The 22,498-nt window shown below is 38.2% G+C and overlaps 1 protein-coding gene across 1 annotated transcript; it reads right to left on the bottom strand.

Moving 5' to 3' along the window:
* Positions 1–5,064: 5,064 nt before the first annotated feature.
* On the bottom strand, positions 5,065–15,311 carry LOC139745087 (alpha-N-acetylneuraminate alpha-2,8-sialyltransferase ST8SIA3-like). Its single transcript, XM_071655508.1, has 6 exons — positions 14,473–15,311; positions 13,917–14,064; positions 13,323–13,435; positions 7,833–7,922; positions 6,446–6,687; positions 5,065–5,707 (listed from the first exon to the last, which is right to left on the bottom strand). Exons 1-6 carry the CDS (start codon positions 14,952–14,954, stop codon positions 5,478–5,480), a joined length of 1,305 nt encoding a protein of 434 aa, XP_071511609.1. The 5' UTR covers positions 14,955–15,311; the 3' UTR covers positions 5,065–5,477.
* Between the last annotated feature and the right edge of the window lie 7,187 nt (positions 15,312–22,498).

Genomic DNA, 22,498 nt, shown 5'->3' with positions numbered 1-22,498 from the left:
CAGACTAAAGAATTTCTCAAAACTTGTCGGATGTAATTGACTTGTCAGATATTTCATCCGACAAGTTCCTTCATGAAATGCCCCCCAGATTTGACAAAACGGAACCGTGATATTTTCCAAAGAATCTGACCAAGAAAAATATAATCTTTCAAGTTAGATTTTGTTTATCTTTTTCCATTTGCTCATATCAGACACAGTCACGTTGGTCGCTGCTGAAGAGTAGATACACTTATGTAAGATGACGTTACTGATAATATCGCTATTTAAATCTATTTCATTTTTTTTTAAAATTACATTTTTAAATTGCTGCCCGCTATTCAGACACACGAAATCTGAAGGTTACAAAAAGAAGCGGAAATTCAATCTGCCGGCGTGTGAAGGATGCGTATATCATTACTGTAATTGGAATTGTATGTTTTTATATAATATTTCCATTTCTTGAGCGCATAGGGACATTATCACTTTGTGTTGTGCGCTATACACTATAAGCACTGCAATTATTATTATTGTTATCGCCATATAAAGGAAAATTTAATAAATTTTCAGTGCAAATTGAAAATCGTTTTCTAGATGGGCAGTCGGAAACAAGGAGACATCAAGGGTCCAAGATGAGCCTTGTCAATAATTAATATCGACAACTGAAGATTTTTCTTTCACCCGTTTGATCAGATTATCATATTTTCACTGAATCTAGAAAACATGCAGCAATAAGTCTCCCATCATCTCTGCTCACATGTTTTTTTCACTCTCCCATACAGTGTGTCTTAATTAGCTTACCCCCTCCTCTTTCCGTCTGCATACTTTTTGTTTGTTCATCTTCATCCTGATCATCACCATTACCTTTAATCCTCTCTGTATTAATATGTAGGCATATTTGTGCTGCTGCAACTGTTGCAGTACGTGCACTAACACGTTAAGGATGTTATGATACAGCCTACATTCGTATGGATCGACCTAGCGATTCTTCGCCTCCGCTTACATAGAACCTATACAGTTACTTTCATTCTTATAATAATAATACATACATACATACAATTTCTATAGCGCCATTCTCCACTCCAATTAAATGCTCAAGGCGCTTTAAATCGAAGCAAAAAAAAAAAAAACTGAAGATGCAAGTACAACACCGTAATAGAAGAAGATGAAGAAGCAGGAAAAAAGGACATGAAAGTCTGTCTTCAAAAGGGACTGGTCTTCAAAATGCACTGCTAAACAAATAGGATTTTCTTAGCTATATGCATCACAATCATTTCATACTTTCTTTCATAACATTTGACGTAGACAAAATGAGATTAGAGTTGCCTTGACAACCGACCATTACTTTGCAATCAAACGGGGGAGAAAATACCTGCATAAACTGAATCATGCGAATTATACTCCTTTTTTCGATAGATTCACTACCAGGCTGTAATTTGCAGCTTCTTACATTGTATCGGAACCTTTGATAATTTCTGAAATCAAAAACAAATTAAGGTTATTACACACGTCAACCCGATAAGTATTACGCAATATTATGTAATCGGAAAGCAATGAATATGCAGACCTGATTACTTTCAATTGTACAGAGAAGTACAATGATAATTATACTTAATGTCATACCATAATTTTTTCATCAATTTTACAGATTTTAATCTCGAAGCCGGTGAAAATAACAGAGTGTGCTGTAAGCCAGTTCCATTATGTTTCCCCTGAAGATCTGCCAACAAGCTAAAAGATTTAACTTTTAAAACTTTTCAGTGTGCACACTTCACAGTGTATCGGGCATCCCATGATTCTTCCTACCCAAGACGAAACTCTGGGATACAATTGTAATGAGTTACTAAAAGGATCTTTTAAAGGGATAGTATAATATTGGTGGAGATGGGGATTGGGCTTCTAACTTTTTCTGAGATACCAAGAAACTATTCATAAAATAGTAGACCTACAGAGGACACCATTCTAAGAGGAATTCAAAGTTTATTTGATGAAAATCGGTTTTAGAATGGCAGAGACATCAAAAGACAAAGTAAAACAAAGCGATCCAAATAAAAGGTGGGTCCCACAGTTCATCATGATTGCTCTGTTTTCGATATCTCAGCCATTTCAAAAGCAATTTTCATCGAATAAACTTTGAATTCCTCTTGGAATTATGCATGCTCTTTCATATTTCATGGGAGGGTATCTCATTCTCTCATTATCATTATCTCACCAAAAAATGTTAGAAACCTGAAGTGAGGTCTCAACCAAAACTATGCGATCTCTTTAAATGAAGCGGTGATAATTTCAAGATTAAAAAAAGGAGATTGGGAAGAATAAATACACACAAACACACACACATACACACACACACACACACACACACACACACACAAACACACACACACACACAAACACACACACACACACTCTCTCTCTCTCACACACACACACACACACAAACACACACACACACACTCACACAAAGCGGTATATTCGTTCGATCATCGGGATCTGGGGCAGCATTATCAGACTATCCAAAAAGGGCTGCACAGTTTCTACATGACCTTTCCAAGGACGATGCTGGAGATCATAAGAAGACGGAAGTACCCGGCAAAACACTGCAACTTCATGAACTTTAGATGACGAATAACTTTTAACGCGAAAATAATATCATATCATACATTCATGTACTAGAATTTCATTTAAAACAACACTTATTTCATGTTATGAAGTGCCTCCTGCGCATGGTGTCTATGTTGCAATACTATTGGCATGGACACGGTGGGAGTGATAAACGTAGACAGTGAGAGAGCGAAGCGCTGGAGAAGAGACTGAAAAGCGGAAATAGATAATTTATTCTATTTACAGTTTTGATGTACACAAACAATAATATGCCTACATTGTAGCATATATGTTTCTATGATGAGCGACGAGAGGAAAAACCTTTCCTTTTAATTTCATCCTCACTTCTCAGGACTGAAATGTTGGGTAAAATCAGATATACAGTGCGTATCCAAAAAAAAAAAACGCAACAAGATTTAATTTCGAATTTGTGAAGATTGTGTTATTTTTACACCAAAGTGAGTAGCAACATCTTAAAGCCACATATCTCCTCTTTCCAATGATATCTTATTTATTCTTACACGATCATGGATGGCTGGGTAATCATTCTTTTTGGACAATGGGTCAAATTGGACTTGGGACCAAGTTTCAGTTTCTGCATTTAATACCCCTATGACGTCGATTTCGTAGAGAAAAGCTGAATGTCTGGGCTGGACTTTGTGGAAACGGTTTGCTCCTAGGCCGCTTCTTCTTTGAAAACAACCTGAATGGAAATGGATACTTACAAATTTCAAATGAAAATGTGATTCCTTAATTAATGGAAAATTTTTCTGTGCAACAAAGGGATGTGTTCTGATGCCTATATGGTGGGCACAGGATGGCGCACCAGCCCATCGACTGGTTGCAGTAAGAAACAGATTGGCTGAGGTATTTGGAAATTGGGTGATTGCCTTGTATCATGATGTGGAGTGGCCACCAGAATCTCTGGATCTGACTTGTGACTTTTTTCTTTGGGGTTATCTCAAGAGCAAAGTGTTCATTATCCCTCCACCTGACATTGCAACTTTGAGACAAAGAATCACTGATGAGTTTGAAGCTCTACGCCACCAATCCCCAATGATTCTCAGGGCTGTGCGTGAGATGCAGAAAAGAGCTAATCTCTGTGTGGAAAGGAATGGTGGCCATGTTGAGGGGCATGGAATATAATATTAAAAAGAGATACTAGTATCCGAAAAAAGACGATGGTAAGTTACGATCATTAATTTCATCAATTTCATTAATTGTGATCATTAATATCATTAAAATTAATTTCATTATTCCATTTGTTTAGTTAATTTCTAATAAGGTGCATTGATTCTTGCAGTACCTAAACTTGGTCCCAAGTCCAATTTGACCCAATGATTGTCCAAAAAGAATGATTACTCAGCCATCCATGACCGTGTATGAATAAATAAGATGTCATTGGAAAGAGGAGATATGTGGTTTTAAGATGTCCCTGCTCACTTTGGTGTAAAATCAACACAATCTTCACAAATTTGAAGTCAAATCTTGTTGCGTTTTTTTTTTATACGCACTGTATGTGTATATATATATATATATATATATATATATACATATATATATATATATAGATGTAGTTATACATTATACGCATTCCTCTTTGCATCCATGAATGGAAAAGGACATCTGGATTAATGCTCGCATTTGTGCATGGCATATAATTAAACCTTCAGGAAATTTTTCTCATTACATCAGGTGCTTTGTGAAATCACATGGGCAAAAACCAACGGAAAGGGAGTTGATCCAAAAGGAACACAAAGCACTGGGTTCACTACGTTGGGTAAATTATTATATCATATATCTCATATGCATACAAATCCCTTCAGGAAATTTTGCCCATTACATCAGGTACTTTGTGGAATTACACAGGCAAAAACCAACGGAAAGGGAGTTGATCTGAAAGAATGAAGCAAGGGGTTCACTATGTTGGGTAAATTATCATATCATGTATCTCATATACACACGAATTCCTCCTTTAACCTTAAAACAGTATTGAACGGAATCCGATGTTGTTCTGACCTGACAAGCGCCCGAAACATGATTTTGTCTGCCAACATCACGGTATATACCGGTTACAGTCCTGTAGACCGAAGGTTCGATAAACCGAATTTCCTAATTGCCTCGTTACTGGGCGAGGGCATTATGTTCTCTTTCACAAAACTAAATATGGCTCGGAAACGCATGATCTTTGATAATGGCAGGAGTTCACTTCAATATGAAGTCAATATACAGCCATTGGAGTAAAGAAATAAACACCTACAGCCCTCTTGGAGAACAAAGCAATATTCAATGTTTCATTTATCAAAATCTGTTTCTTCTACTACTACTACTACTTCTTCTTCTTCTTCTTCTTCTTCTTCTTCTTCTTCTTTTCTTCTTCTTCTACTTCTTCTTCTTCTTCTTCTTCTTCCTCTTCTTCTTCTTCTTCTTCTTCTTCTTCTTTTCTTCTTCTTCTACTTCTTCTTCTTCTTCTTCTTCCTCTTCTTCTTCTTCTTCTTCTTCCTCCTCTTCTTCTTCTTCCCGGAAGCTATATTGGAGTGTTGAATCGCATGGTCTGTGCCATAACCTTGTGTGCGGAGTTATGCCCTTTTGATCCTGAGAGAGAAACGGAAGACCAATACCTCTCAAGCCTCTAGTGAGGCCGTTTTATTAGCAATAATACTGAAATCGATAATTCCACTTGTTTCTTCATTTTGTGTGTGTTGCTGACTTTAAGCTTACTTTAAGGAAGACGCGAGTGTATTCTTAACACCACTGGTTTCGTGCTCACAAGTAGAAATGCGCACCTTTCTCGTTGGATCCACTGTAAACCTTACTTAATCTTACGTCATCCTTCAAGGCGGATATCTATAATACAGGCTGGTGAACAGGATCATAGTGGTGGAGTGGGAGAAAATTCATCGCGCACATTTCCCGATGTGAATCCTCAACGCCCCATCTTTGTGCAGCTGGAAGAGGCGGTTGAATTCCCCGAGCATGTCATGCGTCTGGCGCCACGCACCATCCTCATAGTAGTGGTATCTCAATTCCTTGGCAGCCCCCGACAGACCGGTCTTGAAGAAAGGCCAGAAACCATAGAGGTCCACCTTGTCACACAGCGTGACTGCTACGTTGACAATGTAGAATCCTAGACCAATGAATTATGATAGACATAACTTTGGAGATAACGCAACATTGACATTGTCAGACGAGCAGTTGCAGCTGACTGTATGCTCAAGACGTTGCACAATTAGCCCTAGCCCTATATGATTAATATGAACATTCATTGTCAATATAAAGTTTAAAAAACTGTACAACAAGACTACTAATTTTGTGCCGTGACCAGTCCTTTTGGGACAAAGGGCCAAATGGACTCCATAACAGCCTATTTCAGAATGTCCAAAAGGTCATGTTTTCAGTGATCTATTCCCTTGCTTGTTAACTCATTAATCTATTCATTCATTCATCCGTCCATCAATTCATTCATTCATCCACTCATCCATTAATTCTTAATCTTAAAAAAAAACATTGCGGGCAAATTAAGCCAATTCAGTAAGGTTTCCTGCTTTACAATCTCTCATATAGAGACATAATCTTATATAAACAGGTCTAATAACTTCGCAACTTTACAAGGTCTCTTTCCACGATACCAATTAATCTTAGTGAAACCCAACAATCAGATGTGAGTACTGACGTCAACACTAATAGTGTATGTTGTGGCACGAGCTTTTAATATCTACCCTTTTATTACATTTTCTATACTTCTTCACAATTTGTTGTTGTTTTTTTAAGCCACGCGCCTACCCAACGTGAAACGTAGAATGTACCCACGTTTTCTTCTTTCAAATATGGATGTCATATGCTGATGCAATTATGATCTATGCACCTGTCGACGGTAGACTCATCATCCCTCTATCCTTCCAGAAATCCCAGACGGTGTTGAAGTGCTCGGGATGCATCAGCGTCATATTGGCGTTTTCGCGGTAGTACTGCTTGATGGCTTTAAAGCACAGACGTAGAAAGAACATGTGGCTGAAGCAGGGTAGGGCCAGAACCCCGTTGTAAGGCTCCAGGACGACGTTGTAGGCTTCGTCGTGGTGACGTACTAGGGACGCTGACCCCTGCGAACTTAGCAACATGCAAATAAAGATGGCTTTCATTAGCTTGGCTTGAGTAACGTAACAAACATTTAAACTCATTATGGTCACTAAACGCTCGTATAACGTCATCATGCATTATCGTCATTTTATAAAATGGGTTCAAGAATGTAGCCAATTGGAAGCGCTGAAATGAGTCACGTGTGCGTGCATTATTTTCTTCAGGTAAGCACTAAGAAGAGTCTCTCTTCCACCTCCCTGGCCTGACGTACGTCACAATGTTTTACACTAGCAGTGCGCACTCAATCAGTTGTTACAAGTGCGTCACGCGCTACTATACGCGCTGTCAATCCTGTAAACAACTTCTAGTTCGGGCCGCGGGCTGCCACAACAGCCGGCGGCCTTTCTTGTGCATAACAGTACGTGGCGTACGTACGTACAGTACTTAGTGTGCGGGATTTCCGAGTGCGACGTGCGTAAATGTTTGGGACGAACATCTTCGGACATCTTGACTTTTGAGCGAGTGCTACATGTAGCTGACTGGTATTGACCCACAAAGGTACGTGAATAATGCTGTTAGTTTTCGACCCATTTTATAAAACTAATGATGCACAGGATTATTTCGTGGCGTTAGTGAAGGTGCGGCTCACTCTCGAGTATTGACAACGGTTGCAAACATGCACTCGGCTGCGCCTCGTGCATGTCGCACCATTGTCAATACTCTCGAGCGCGCCGCACCTTCACTAACACACTCTATCCTGTGCATCATTAGTATAATGTGGCCTGGATTATGAGAGCTATCTGCTTGTGTTGAATTGACGGCGGGATGATAAGATCACTGTTGTCTCCAAGACAGATAATTGCATTGACAACTTCTCGTCATCTTTATCAAACTGTTTAGCACGGTAAACAAAGAAATCTTACTTATCTGAAAAAATGGTGAAATTGCGAGTGTATAGTTGAAATGCAATCATATCACATCAAATATTATTGATTATTGTGTAATATGCGCGTGTACAAACTAACAGTCATCAGGTCATAATTTGAAACAGTCGTACTTTTAATAAGAATTTATGGAGAAAAATATGTATATTCTTGAAGTGTTAAGATCATAACCGGAAGAGTTTTGAGGATGGGCCTCGTTGACCGAATCAAACAGGAGAAAATAATACTAACTCGAACTCCAGCATGCTTGGATTCATGGTGGTTAGATTCGTCTTCAATCCAACGTCCTCCTCGTAACCCTTCAAGGGCGGAACGTTGCATCTAGTGAAACAAAAAGAGGAAATTTAGATGAACTCGATGTGAACATTTATTGAGAGATGTATTTGACTGCAGAAGAGTAAACCTGCATATCTACAGTCTCAATTCTGTTTTGAAACTTTGGAGATGAAGAATGAATAAGGTTTTACAAGTCTTTATTCTTACCATATCGTGATGTAAACGTGCTTTCCATAATGAAAGGCTATAATTTTCAGTTTATTTTCAGTTAAAGGGGAAATCCAGTCCAAATATAAGTTGATTTGATAAGAAAGAGTAAAATCTTACGAGTTCAACGGTAAAAATTTGACTGAAATCGGATGAAAAATAAGGAAGTTAAGACATTTTGAAGTTTTGCTAATATCTGCAAAACAGTTCTTGTACAGTGGATATAAGTATGCAAATGAGTGAACAAACCATGCAATATCATCACAATATTTTCCATTGATCGTGTACAAAAAAAATGACGAAAATTCAATGTTTCTGTCATTGAAGTCTGAAACATGATGTTATTCCTTGTTGAATAACTTCAGAATAGTGATCAGTTAGATATACGAGGATTTGAGCTTCGGGCACAATTGTGTTTGAATTAAAAACTGGAAATTTCAAAATTTTATGTACAAATTATATGATAAGTTGTGAGGGGATGACATGCTCACTTTTCCATTTGCATATTCATATTGACTGTTCAAGAACTGTTTCCCTCAAAAAGAGCGAAACTTCAAAATATCATAACTTCCTTTTTTTATCCGATTTTCATCAAAATTATACCATTGAACTCGTAATGTTTTACTCTTTCTTACCATACTAACTTATATTTAGACTGAATTTCCCCTTCAATCCTTCATAAAAGTTCAACAGCCTCGTTTCTTGCAGCACTTTTAAAAAAGCCGTTAGTGTGGGAATTCGTGCAATGGGAACGCTAGCCAGATTCGTAGGCCTATATTTCAAGTTTCAAGTTTATTTCATATTTCCACTTTCTCAGTGATGGGATTACAAAATGATTGACAATAAAACAAAAGTACAAAATATATACAACCATATCTTATGTTTGAAAAAAAAAGACAAACAAACATTACACACAAATATAAATGGTCATTATCATCTGAGGATATCACAAATCAATGTCAGAAATATGATGGGGCCTACATAAAAGCAATGATGCTTGCAAAAACTGTAGGTTCCCGAATTTATAGGCATGAAATTATACGGAGAACAGACATGTTTATCTCGACCAACTTAAATTGTACCAGTGCAAAATCAGTATTAAGAACGAACTATCGAACCACATGAATACTTTAGTATCGCTTAAACGAGACTGTACATATTTCGCCGTGTTTACAAAAAAAGTGCTATAACGGTATCATTAAATAACTTGGAGCTGCGGACAAAGACAAAAGACTGGGGGTATTAAAAAAATGTTGCTAAGAGCCGGGTAGTGTGTATCCACTAAGTAATAGCCGTTTTAGTTTGCGTTTGAAGGTGAATAAGGATAAGGAAGAAGTAATATATTGCGGGAGGTCATTCCAGTATCTGGGTCCAGTAAACATAATTGTTTTCTTTGCAAAAATAGTGCGAAAATGTTTGAGAATTCCCGTAACGAATTTTATACTGATCTTTATGTAAGTACACACACAGCTGAAGAATCTTGAATGGAGTCGAACATTACAGATAAGCGTACGCTTCGATACACATAACAATTCGCTGATGGGGATTCTATTCGTAGGCGTATGTAGTATTATACTCTATAAATCTATTCTAGCAGGCTGAGTTAGGTGTGGTTTTCGAATGTATCGATTCAATCGCACCACCCTTCTCCACACACTTCCGGGTCTCTTAAAATCCTCCACCTCTGTGGTAATTATACCATTTCCCCATCGCACCATAGTCGCTGCATCTTTTTATTCCACAGTCATTTCAGGGTCTATATATACGTTCCCATATTTGTGTTCGGTCTCTCCTCCCTTGGAAGCAGCCAAAGTCTTTGTTGGCTACTTTTTTATATACACAGGATGAGACCCTTGAAAGATAAACATCATAATCCGGTCCACGTTTATTTCCTGCTTGTCCGTGTGTCAAAGTGGCGCCGCGGATTAAGGACATGTATAAAAAGGACATCACTACCGTCATCATCTTACGACAAGCACAAACTGCTAGATCATCTACCGCTGAGTAGTATAATTGCGCTTGATATTTCGTAACAACATTAAGCAGTGCTTTCCAGTTGATATAGAAAATAGTTGATAAAGATTGTAATTGTGTCTATACCAATGTTATATACCTATGCTTCATGTTTATACATTCTACTGGATCCGAACGGAATAATCTCCAGTTTGATCTGTGAATTATAAGATATGGTAGCATAACAATTTACACTGATCTCGAGACTGTGCAATCTCAAGGCATGTGACTAATACTAGTAGGCGTTAACTTGTGAAGTAATAAAAGATTTTGGTTGTTCTCGACATTTCAGGTCTATTGCGCAAAATTGCAATGAAGTGAAGAAAGGGAAAAACCATAACAACAGAGAAAGAGTTGCAAAAGAAGTGAACTTTGCGAATATATTCCTCCGCATCTACTACAGCACGGTTGTTCAAAAATCACGACGAAGAGAAATCCTTTTTGCTAGGAAAGTGTCCGAAATGCAGTGCCCGTCTACAGGGCATTTCCAACCCACCGCGCGATCCAGCCAAATTTAACTCCCCAGTGGGTTTCAACGAGGAAGGCATCCATAATTTAGGTATGCTTTAAACAAAATAAACCTCGCATTGACATGAGGGTAAGTCTTTGCCTCCTATAACGAGATGAAAGGGAAAGGGGGAGAAGGTCAAGACGCCACGTGCCACGTCTTAGTCCCACGCATTTATAAACATTGAAAGCTAAAATGTAAACACCTCTCGCGAATGATACGCTCAGGAAGAGTCACGGCCAAGCGTATAATACGGACAATGGGTGCATCTGCCGGTGCCCGCGGGCAAGACAGACGTGAACTTCCCGCAGCACTTATTGCATTTCTGAGCTCGTGGACTTGTGCGATTTGTGCTGCTCGACAGCTGACATTTAGCACGTAGTAATCAACTTTGCGAACCCATGCGAAAATGAAATGACACGATATTTCTCGGTATGGGTGAGACGTGATTGAGTTCTCTTCTATAATAAAGTCAAGGTTGCTAAGCATCATAAACGTATGAGTAGATGCACATACACATAATCCCAACCACATTCATATATACATATTACATACATATATATACATATATATATATATATATGATCGGTCTAAATGTAAATATAATTTCACATCCTTTGATGGCTGTTTTCATTCAATCTTATATTCTCAGTGTTAATTTTCTTAAGTATGTTTTTCATTCTTGAGTAGAATTGTATATTGTTTGTGAAAGTTTCTTGTCCAGTTTGACACCAGAGAAACTAAATAGACCTTAATAGAAGTTCATAGGATATTTGGTTTATATATATATATATATATATATATATATACACTGCAAAAAGTCCGGTGTTAAATAGTAAACACCGAGCTGGTGTTAAATTTTCGGTGCTCGTTTATGGTGTTAAATTAACACCTCTGGGTGTCATTTCCAAATTTTAAACTGTTTTTTGCAATTGGGCTCAGTTACATTCCTAAATTCTAATTACAGTCAATTACATTTTTAACTCAGATTTTCAAACCTCTGCACTTGTCATGATCAATATGATTATAGACTCTGTTTGGACTGGCTTGTTCGGCCTGTAGACAAGTGGGGATGGAAAGTTTTGCAGGGACGATTAAATCATCCCTGAAACATGACTGAGAATATGTTGGGGTTGTGGCTGAGCCCAACAAGCTGAGTGGACTCGGTTCTTTGTTTTTGGTATAAATGAGGGAGTTTTTAGCCTCCCCCTTGCATTGTATTACAATTTGTTTTTTTACCATTGCAAAAAAGAAAACATTATACGGTACTTATATATGCAGCAATGTCAAAATTCTGTATCTGTTAATCTGTGAAGAAGCAAAATAAAGACGGAAAAAGAAAAAAAAAACTGTTTTTTGAAGAGTTTCTTAGTAACTGCACTTCTTGTTGATTTTTGATTTAAACAAGGCGATCACGAATTTTACATTGAAATACTAGATTTTTGAAAAAATATGAAAATAAATTTACACCAAAGTAACACCAGCTGGTGTGGTCTCTTATTGAAGCTGGACGGGTGTTAAACCATTGATATTAACACCAACAAATATCAAATCAACACCATGTGGTGTCATTTTTGAATTAACACCAGTACAGTGTCAAAATAACACCAGGTACAGTGTCAAATTAACACCACGAAGTGTCAGGTGAACACTTGTCAACACCATCACAGTGCATTTTTAACACCTGTGGGTGTGGTCCTTTATTGAAGTTTGATCGGTGTTAAATCTAACACCGATGTTTTTACAGTGTATATATATATATATATATATATATATATATATATATACGTACATAATACACGTACAAAGTCACGTGAATACTGATAACTGCACTGAAATCAGACGGTGCCCGAAAACGTATCGTGCCTTGCCCACGTACTGTATGTGTACGTACACTGTTTTATCACATTCTTATTTCAACTGCTTTTCTACTTCTTGCTTTCTTGTTTATCCACTGTTGTGATTCCAATTAGCTGATTCGTGTCATTATCTCGTCGTCCGAAGCGACATCTAAGCTCTTTTTGCCCTGAAGTATATATTGTTGCTGGAATGTTGCAAATTTGTGAAAAACGAGCATATAAAACTTGCCACCTGAACGGGTTAGTGTTTTTCGCACAGGTTCTACTATACAGAATATACAACTATTAGTTTTCATCTTTCTTTCATCTAGCATGTGCAGAATCGTACGTACATTGTAATATTATGTCGGTGTCATTGTATGTGTCTGTTTGCATACGTACATCTGTTATTATTCCACTGCTCTATTTTACGACGACACATATTTTGTGTATTGACACAAGATTTTATGCCCATGGCATTAACTACGCGAGCATTTTACAGTTTGTGGCATACAATGAATAGATATATATGTAGATGACATGGGTTCATTGACTTGGAAAGTGGCAACGTCTCTGATTGAATGGATGAACCAATGGACGAACTAATAAAAATAGGAACGAATGAATGGATAAACAAATGAATGATTGTTTGACCTAATGAAGAGATTAAATGAATTAAGTCATGGAATCTTAAATAGATAAATGAACCGATGAAGATGAATTAACAATGGATAGATGGACGATTAACATGCTAATGAATAGATAACGAATGAAGGAAGGAAGGAAGGATGAAAGGAAGGAAGGAAGAAGGAAATAAACGAAAAAATGAAGTTATGGATGGGATGGATTAAATGATTCCGCAGAGTATTGATGTTTAACCTGAATACGTAATCGACTGAGTCGATAGCTCTTCCACAACCGCTCTTCTCCAAAATCCCACTGTTTCCGACAACCGCGCACCTTCCCAGGGTTGGACCAATATAAGGCGTTTCCTATCATACAAGAGAACCAGACAAAGAATTGACGTTATAACCACACAGTCGCTTTCTTTCTTCTGAACGGTATGCAAGCATTATTTACACGATAAAGAATCAATGCCAAGTGCTGTATTCTCTCTTATCTGGAAATATGAAAAAGCTTACTTTTTCTTCGTTTCCTCTAAATACTTGTCAGAAGTATAGCATATTATTCATATTATTTCATCAATGACATTCTTTTTCATTGTCTTCAGAGCCGTACAACAAATATACGATGGCTGACATGTTTTCTTGTCGATGTAGAGGTTTTTTTTTTTTAAATTTAGATATACAGTGAATACAGAAATATTGTAAATGATTTAATGCTAATCTCCCAAAGTAGACAACTTTGATAGACTAACACAGATATCAACTTCACACTCATTATTATCAGACAGGAATTTCTTACAAAAGGAAGACGGAATATTACTGTTTCAAAACAATAGACCTTATATACCTTTGGAATTAGTTTCAGGAAGTACTCGCTTACAGAGTACGTTTGCTCTCTGGTGAGATAGAAGGGTAGAACTTGTTTCAGCCCCACGGAATCGTGCGTGACCAGAAAGTTCTTCTGAGAATCTACTCCATACATCTCCAGACCAGTTCTGCAAAACAAAACATAATTATGATGCAAATACGAGGCCCAATAACCTCGGACCAATAACCGACTCTTTAATCTCTTAATACTTGTAATTATGTATTGTAAGAGCTAATGGTAACTTTTATGACTTCTCTTGGTTGTGGTTCAGGTGGCGTTGTTGAATTGTCTCCTCTAATCTTATCATTGATGAATACATCCACGAATCAAAATAGTAACTTGATATGATTCATATTTGAAACCAAGATAATGTACAGAGTGAAAGACTTCAAATATCGAATGCCTATAGGTCCAGAGCAAGGAAATCGCTAATCAAACAAACGGTATGAGGCGTGTAGGGAAATGTTGATTTATGTTCTACAGACCTACAGACAATAACAGAAACACCAATATAGGAATGGCAGATACTACATACCTCCATTCTTGAAATGCCTTCTCGTTCGTGATCCATTCCAGAGACTGATACTCAGCCTCGTATTTCTGCCAAGTTAGGTTGTCATCCTGCTCTTGCCAGATATCTGCGATCGATTCCTCGTAATCGTTGACGTTTGCTGCGGAGCGTTCGTTGCCACGAGGCTCACCGCCTGCTGCTTGCCACGATTCTTCCGATATCGTTCGATCGTAGTCGTGTGGTTTTCCCTGACCTAGACTCTCTCTTGCCTGGTCGTCGCTTCTCGATGTCACGAGAGTCACTTCCGGCCCAATGTCCTTTTCATCGGGATATCGAAATAGCAGACGAAATCTGGATTCCTTTTGGGCGATCAAGGGACCACTTTGATGCGATTTGGAAACTTGTTCGTTCAGCACGATACAAACACACACGAGTAGCACGAGAATGTAGGCGACGTACCTCTTCCACGGGAACGTTGAGACTCCAGATTTTGTTTCCATGATCATCTATCCCCTTTGTGATCGCAATATGTCGAAAAACTACCTGTCTACAAGATGAAATACACAGGAGTAAGGCTTACCACAGCATAATGGCAAGATGCAACGAATAGTCTGACGGAATGAAACTATTATGAGCAAAATGTTTTGAAACATACTGATTTCGCCATTACCAGGGCAACTAACTCAGAGGACCATTACAGGATTTTGAAGCGCTGTTGACTTTTGGCGGCAGCCTTGGATTATATTGTTGTACTTTGTCTTTACCAAAGTTAATGATAAAGCTTGCACAAGTATATATTCCACAGCAATGTTTCGGGAAGATTGCTTGGTGAGCTATACTCGAAGGTCGAATTCCATCGAGACTGCAAGACATGCTTCTACGCTGCATCAATGGAAGTGCCTGTTGTGTGCAACGGCCAACACGTGGAAGCCCTATTCAACGTTCTCGTACAAACAAAGGCGTTGGGTTAATCATTAACCATCTACACGACCTTTGAACATCGTAGTTGTAGAAATAGCGGTTGCCTGCTGAAGATGAAATCAAGCGATAGGGACATGCGTAATCTCATGTGCTTACGAGCAATATCATAATGTTTGATTATGCCTTTAGTCAGGGCTCGACTTAAGAGGTGGCCCGATGGCCCGGAGCCGCAAAAACTTGATATCGGGCCATCGGATTTTCACAAGGGTTTTATTATGTTTTAGTGACACGATCGGGCACCTAATATAGAAATAAAATTCAATACTTCCTGTTATTTCCTGTTGTTACATTTTTTGAGGGCACCGAAATTATCAAATGAATAAGGTTTTGTGGCCCGAACGCGCCACCAGATTAAAAAGTTATTGTCAAAACCTGCACTAGGTACGGATATGGGCATATATATATATATATATATATATATATTATATATACACTCAGCAAAAAAAGTAAGTTCCCCCCTAGCATTTGTGGATATATCTCAAAAAGTATTCAACCGATTTTCATAATTCAAACGGAAATGGATAAAGAATTTTATTACTCATAACATGAGTGGCAAATCATGGCCACCAGATATCATTATTGCTGTGAAAAATGCATTTTATGTCAAAATGCATAGAAACAATAGTTGCACTTTAGTGATTTGCAATGACTTTAACACAAATAATCAAACAATCACTCATGATTCTGAACATTTAAGCATGGGTTATTGCATATTTCTCTATCTCCTTCTTTTCATGAGCATATAGTGAAGTATTTGATAATTGATATGTCCACCACCCGCAATGACCAGCCGCCATCTCCTCCTCATACTGTTAACTAAAGTTTGTACTTGGCGCTGCTCAATGTTGGCTTATGCTCTCTTCAAGATGCGCTGAAATTCTTGCAGTGAAGTGTCATCTTTCACCTTCTTGCTCGCTTTCCACTTAATGATATCCCAAAGATTCTCTACTGGATTACAGTCAGGGGATCTTGCAGGCCACTCCATACGTTCGATGCCATTTTCCTCAGCAAACTGATCTACAACTTGAGGGCATGATGCAAAATGCCCACAGGCACATGAATGTGATCAACCTAAATTGGAATTGCAAATCACATGGCTTCTACCAATATTTTCATATTGAGAAGGCCTATTTTTCAAAAAGTATACATAACATCTGTTTAATAGGGAAGCACATTGTACCTGAAGAAATTCCTAAGTATTACACAATTTAAAAAGATCATTTGATAACTTACATAAGAAATGTATACAATATGCTCCCTATGGCCTAAAGTGCAACTTTTTTTCCCCTGCATTTTGACATAAAGTGCGATTTTTTACACCAATAATGATATCTGGTGACAATGATATGCCATTCATATTATAAGTAATGAAATTCCCTATCCATTCCCGTTCGAATTATGAACATCCCTAAATGACTTTTTGAGATATATCCAAAAATGTAAGGGGGGAACTTACTTTTTTTGCTGAGTGTGTATATATATTTATAATTTATACAGTGCATTGAGTGAATGCAGCAATACATATATCAGCTGAATACATCGGTGACAGTTTGACGAAACTCGAACAATCCGTTCAAAAGTTTTCTAAAGTTTCGGTGCAGCAATCGCTGGACGAGGGGGCTATGCTACAGTTTGTGACGTCACGTATGGAAAACGGCGTAAAAAAGGTATAAAGAGAATGCCACAATTTTTTTAAATGAAAATTGAGTGCATATTCCTTTTTCCAATTGTTATTGGCATGGTGATGTTAAGGGCATTATTATTCCACCTACTTTTTAAAAGAGTTAAGTCAAGTGCTCTTTCATTATGCTATTAGAAATTGAAAATATGTTGACATTTCTTTACATTTTCTTTATATCGTTGTCCACAAAATGTAGTTGTCTTATCCAGCGATGGCGTCACCAAAACTTTACAAATTGATTGGTCGCACTTTTTTACGCGCACATCATCCCTGTCCCAAGGAACTCCTGACTACCTCAAATCAAATCCTTCAAGTTCAAGTTCAAGTTGATTTATTTCACTTCCAACAAACAAATAAGAAATCCAAAGAAACGCTCATATACACAGACGCCATGAAATCAGTACCACAATGCGATGAACAGAATAACATTGTAAGAAAAATATAGGTAAATTATCAACAGAGAATACAAATAGCTGTTACGTCACTGTGGTAAATGCATAAACGATATTGCTGGAAATGGAGGGGACTGCTAAAAAGCAGAGCTTGTAGAATGCAATCCCCTCATAGAGAAAAAAATTGCAAAACAACAACAACAACAACAAATTTCCCTAAGCGGTAGCAAAAAAAAAAAAGACAGACAGAGTAATACACACATACATGCACACATACGGACGCACATTAACAAACACATGGCGGCTCTCTTGTAAGGAAAAAAAATCCTTCGACAATTACGACCAACGGACATTTACCTCTCGACCACTTCTTACTATACACCATTCACTTGGAGAAACTGTAATCTAGAATGCACTTCCTCATTACACATTTGGGTTGCACCTTGCATATTTCGTCTACTTCCACGAAATAATTCAATATCGATGGCCTTACACCAGCACACCCACAATCACACACACACACACACACACACACACACACACACACACACACTCAATACATGTGCGGGCACTATAAAATGACACAAATAGAAATCCACTAGTTATCACACATGCACACACACACACACACACACACACACACACACACTATAATGCACGCTGAAAATACGACACGCAACGCTTCAATAAAATATATGACAGAAATATGCTTACGAAGGATTGCCTACTCCAATAAACTTTGAGGGCCGGTATACTCTCCAGCAGGGAGCATGTCTTGTTGATAAGGTAGTTAATAAGGTATGACTACTGTTGATATTACTGTCGTAAATTATAGTTAGACACTTTTTTTTGGGGGGGGGGGGTGGGGGGAGTGCACCGGTTGGGAGGAAGGCGGAGATAGTGTTGAAACCTTTAGAATCCTTGTTTTAGTGGCTGTTGTTTTCCGAGTCAGGTGAGGCGCCATTGTATAGCTAGGTAGCGTCATCCCATTGGACCGACACGGAGTCACTTTAGACATGTTAGATAATATTTCCAATCGCAAGATGTGAGCAGATGTGACCAGTAAAACCATATGAAATGTATATACCTATGAGTTGAGTGGGTATGAGTACATAGAAATTCTAGAATTGTATGTTGATATATAACAAGAATTTGTATGTATTCATAGAATCCATAGGTATAGCTTTAAGCATGAACAATTTTATCAAGTGTAGTAATATTAATTGTATATACTATACTCACTCATAAATTTGCTTCGTCCTGTTGTATTCTATGCCCACAAGCATGCCGAAATATAAAAGCGAATAGTGTAGTACTCTTTGTGTGTGCGTGTGTGTGTGTGTGTGTGTGTGTGTGTGTGCGTGCGCGCGCGTTCTCTGTACCCCCGCAAATAAGGACACATATAACACATGCATTCATATAAAAAGTGTATCCCTGTACAAAATGCATGTACCTATGTTTGTACTTTGCACACGTCACGACGAAAGCCTGACAAAGTAAACCGACGTTGGTTTCCTGATATGGTACACAATTCCTTAAAGGTGGATTCAGCTTTTTGCTAAGGTGGGCTGACCCAATGGCGATGGGTCATGACAAGCAAAATAAAAAACAAAACAAAACAAAAAAGTTCTTCAATTAATCTTTGGCCGTTGGGCTGAGCCTGAGACAGACTATTAGGAACATACTGTGTGGGTCTGCACACATGGGGATGGGGTGGGGGTGGGGGTGGAGGTGGGGGTGGAGGTGGGGAGGTTAAACCCCCTAAATCTCCCCCTCCCCCCCCCCCCCACCCCCCCCCCCCCCCCAATCCGACACCGGTCCTCAGACTGTCGACCTTCTGCAAAGCTTTGTGATATATCTCACTTTGTTACGAGAAATCTTCCACACAACTTGTGGAAATCCGGCAACCAAGTATACCAAAGTGTTGAGAAAACCGGCTCTCATGCAGTCATGTCAACAGAGGATGTAATCAGACATTGGGTACGATGTGCCAAGTAGGTGACCAGTACAGTACAACAATAAAAGAAAACAGCAATAAAAGACACAACGTCAACCACCACAAAAACAAAAAGATAAATAGAAAATAAACGTGAAGCGGTCAAGTCGTCGGAGCACGTATTATTTCAAATTCAATTCTCAAGTGCAGAGCGTCTTGTACTTCGCTCATTACGATTATAAGTATGCAGGGTGCATTTCTGACAACTCCATCAACGGATACCTCTGCGAAGCTCCTTATCCCTAGTCTTACCCGCCCCCCCCCCCTTTCTTTTTCTTTTTTCTTCTTTTTTGGCCTCTTCGTCAAGCAACACAGCTCTCGTTGAGTACTGCGTGCGGTTACATACACTTGAACTCCATTCTCCGTTAGAAACAAAATAACTAATGTGATTCACTGATACATCAATGCACACTCACTAATAATTCCTGAATTTACAAGTTCAGCGTTTGCGAAAACTATTTGCTGACTTTTAGATGCGAGAACTTAAAGCCACATTTTAGTGAGTACTGGCATAGTTTTTTTTTTAATTCTATATGTTTAAATGTTATTCAAGGATATTCTATGTCGTATCTGGTGATGTATATTGTTTGTTCATATACACGTTAATTGTCATAATCTTATTAATGAGTATAGAAAGGGTGCACCTTGCTATAGACAAGCACTCTGCTTTTGGAAGGTGCTACCCGAGATTATTATCATTATCATTGTATTGTTTGATAGTTCAGTAATTTGATATGAAGTAAATATGAATTCATTTGAATTGTAATTGCTGTTAGAGGTAAGCGTAACAAAGTTTACAAATAGTGAAACCCCCTCCAACCATTTATGTGTCTATTAATGTCTTCCTAAACCATTAAGATTTTCTCTCACATTATGTTATAACAGTCCGCCAAGACATACAATACACAAACTCTACTCCTGTTAAACTGTTAAACTCCCGATTTCATCGCACAGCACACATTATTATGGTGGGTTTTTTTTTTCTGCTTCAAGAAACATTTTCTTACCTCCCCCTCAGGGGAGGGGGTTGTCTATATCAGGAGTCATTCCAATCACCGACGGCCGTAATTACCCATGACTGAAGAATGCCGTGAGGTACGATCATTGCAAAGCTCCACTGCTGCTTCACCCGGGCGGCACGAGGACAGGAGCACTGTGGACGATGAGCTGTGGGCCGGAATATATTTGAATATGTTTACAGTCGCTTTGGTGGGTAATCCGAGAGCGCAGAGCGCAGATGGAATAACTAATCCGCCATGCCATGCCATGCCATATTGCAAATTTCAATCTCTGACTTTTAGTAGCACCAGTGACTGTTCGCGTCAAAAGACCTCCACCCCCCTTTAAACGGTCTGAACCAGATTTTCTGCCTGTATTCTCCGCTCCGGAAGAAGTGGCGAAAGCGGTACGAATATTAACGGGTATCGCGACAGGAATTCAGATTTTTAGGGACGTAATGTTGATTATAATAAACAATTTTTATGAATTGGAATGTTCGATTTCAATGTGTTTGTACTTGTTTGTGTTCATTTTTGGAGTCCATTATGCTGCTGGCTGTTAAAAATGTATATCATATTAACTGACATGTTTGAAGTGCGGAGAAGATTGCCAAAAAAGAAAGAAAGAAAAGAAATGAAAGCAATAGCAAACATACATTTCAGTGGTCATCCACAGTCTATGTCTATCACATAGTGGAAGCTTTAGATGATACACGTACAAAATGTTGTATAGTTTTGAGATTTTAAAGGACTGACGAGCATTAGTAATATCATCGTACGTAATGTCACACAAGCGAAGGAAAATATTTCGCATAATGAATACCGAGAAGGATTCGTCCATATTCTCTCCCCTTCCCTCCCCCGTCTGTGTGTGTGCGTGTGTGTGTGTGTGTGTGTGTGTGTGTTTCTCTCTCTCTCTCTCTCTCTCTCTGTCTCATTTTCCTCACTGTTCCTAGTTCTTCCCATATTCTAATAATAACAAACTTTATCTACCGGTACATGGAATGGTTTTGGCAGTATTTAATACTCGTCACTATGTCAAGGTGAAACTTTTGAGTGTCTTCAGTACACGATCTTTGTTGCTGTTTTTTTCCTCAGGACATAATACAAAATAATATAATGATGATATGACATTAGAAATGCACAAAATGCGTATTATGTTTATAATTTTTTGGATTCATCAATGGCCCAGCCGAAAGGGAACGAATTGCTACTCAATTTGATTTATGAGACTAAGAAGTCCGCTCACCTTTTGACGGTTTTCAGAATTCCAATTACACATGTAGATATTGAAACATAAATCACAGGCAAATCTTGCTCTGGGGTGAAAATTAATGTATGTTGCACAGACATTTTCATTTCCTATGTTTATTTTTTTTCCATTTTTACATTCTCAAATCTCTTCAAAGCTGTAAGGTTTACTGCAAATAACTTGAGTAAGAGAAGTCAATTATGTAGTAGTTGTTGAGAACTGTTGATGATAGTACTCAATCTCAGCGAACGGAACTCCCTGAACATGCTGAAGTGGTAAAATTAATGAAGCTTTAGAATTACTTGTATCTAGCTCAAGGCTCAGCTGCATGTTGAGTAATATAAAAGGTTAGTAATGGCTTGGGTATTCATTCACTTTCTCTGACGTATTTGGCATTGGAAACATATCATTACGTACTAACGAGATATTAATTGAAAATCACATAAGATAATAAATCGTGCAATTGCTAGAAAGTAACAAAGGTATAACGTCGATAAGTTTCTGATATCGAATGGGGAAACATTACAAGCCAGCATCCTGAGTAGACCAGTGTACAAACTCCACTTTATGGCATAAACATAGAAAATATAGCAATTCTTATCATACCACAGTCATGTCGTCAGCACAGATATTCAAGAATTGTATAGATGGTAGAAAGGTAATACTACCCAGCCGATAATTAAAATATGGAAAAGTCATTGCACTTTACACGTTTCGGATAGGAAAGCACTTGGAATTTGCACGGGATGT

This window comes from Diadema antillarum, unplaced genomic scaffold (assembly GCF_040938485.1).
Source record: "Diadema antillarum isolate AM-2024a unplaced genomic scaffold, OU_Dant_1.0 seq00001234_RagTag, whole genome shotgun sequence".
Classification (NCBI taxonomy): Eukaryota; Metazoa; Echinodermata; class Echinoidea; order Diadematoida; family Diadematidae; genus Diadema; species Diadema antillarum.
Note: the sequence above shows the minus strand (reverse complement) of the source record. Positions and strands in the feature narration are given on the sequence as shown.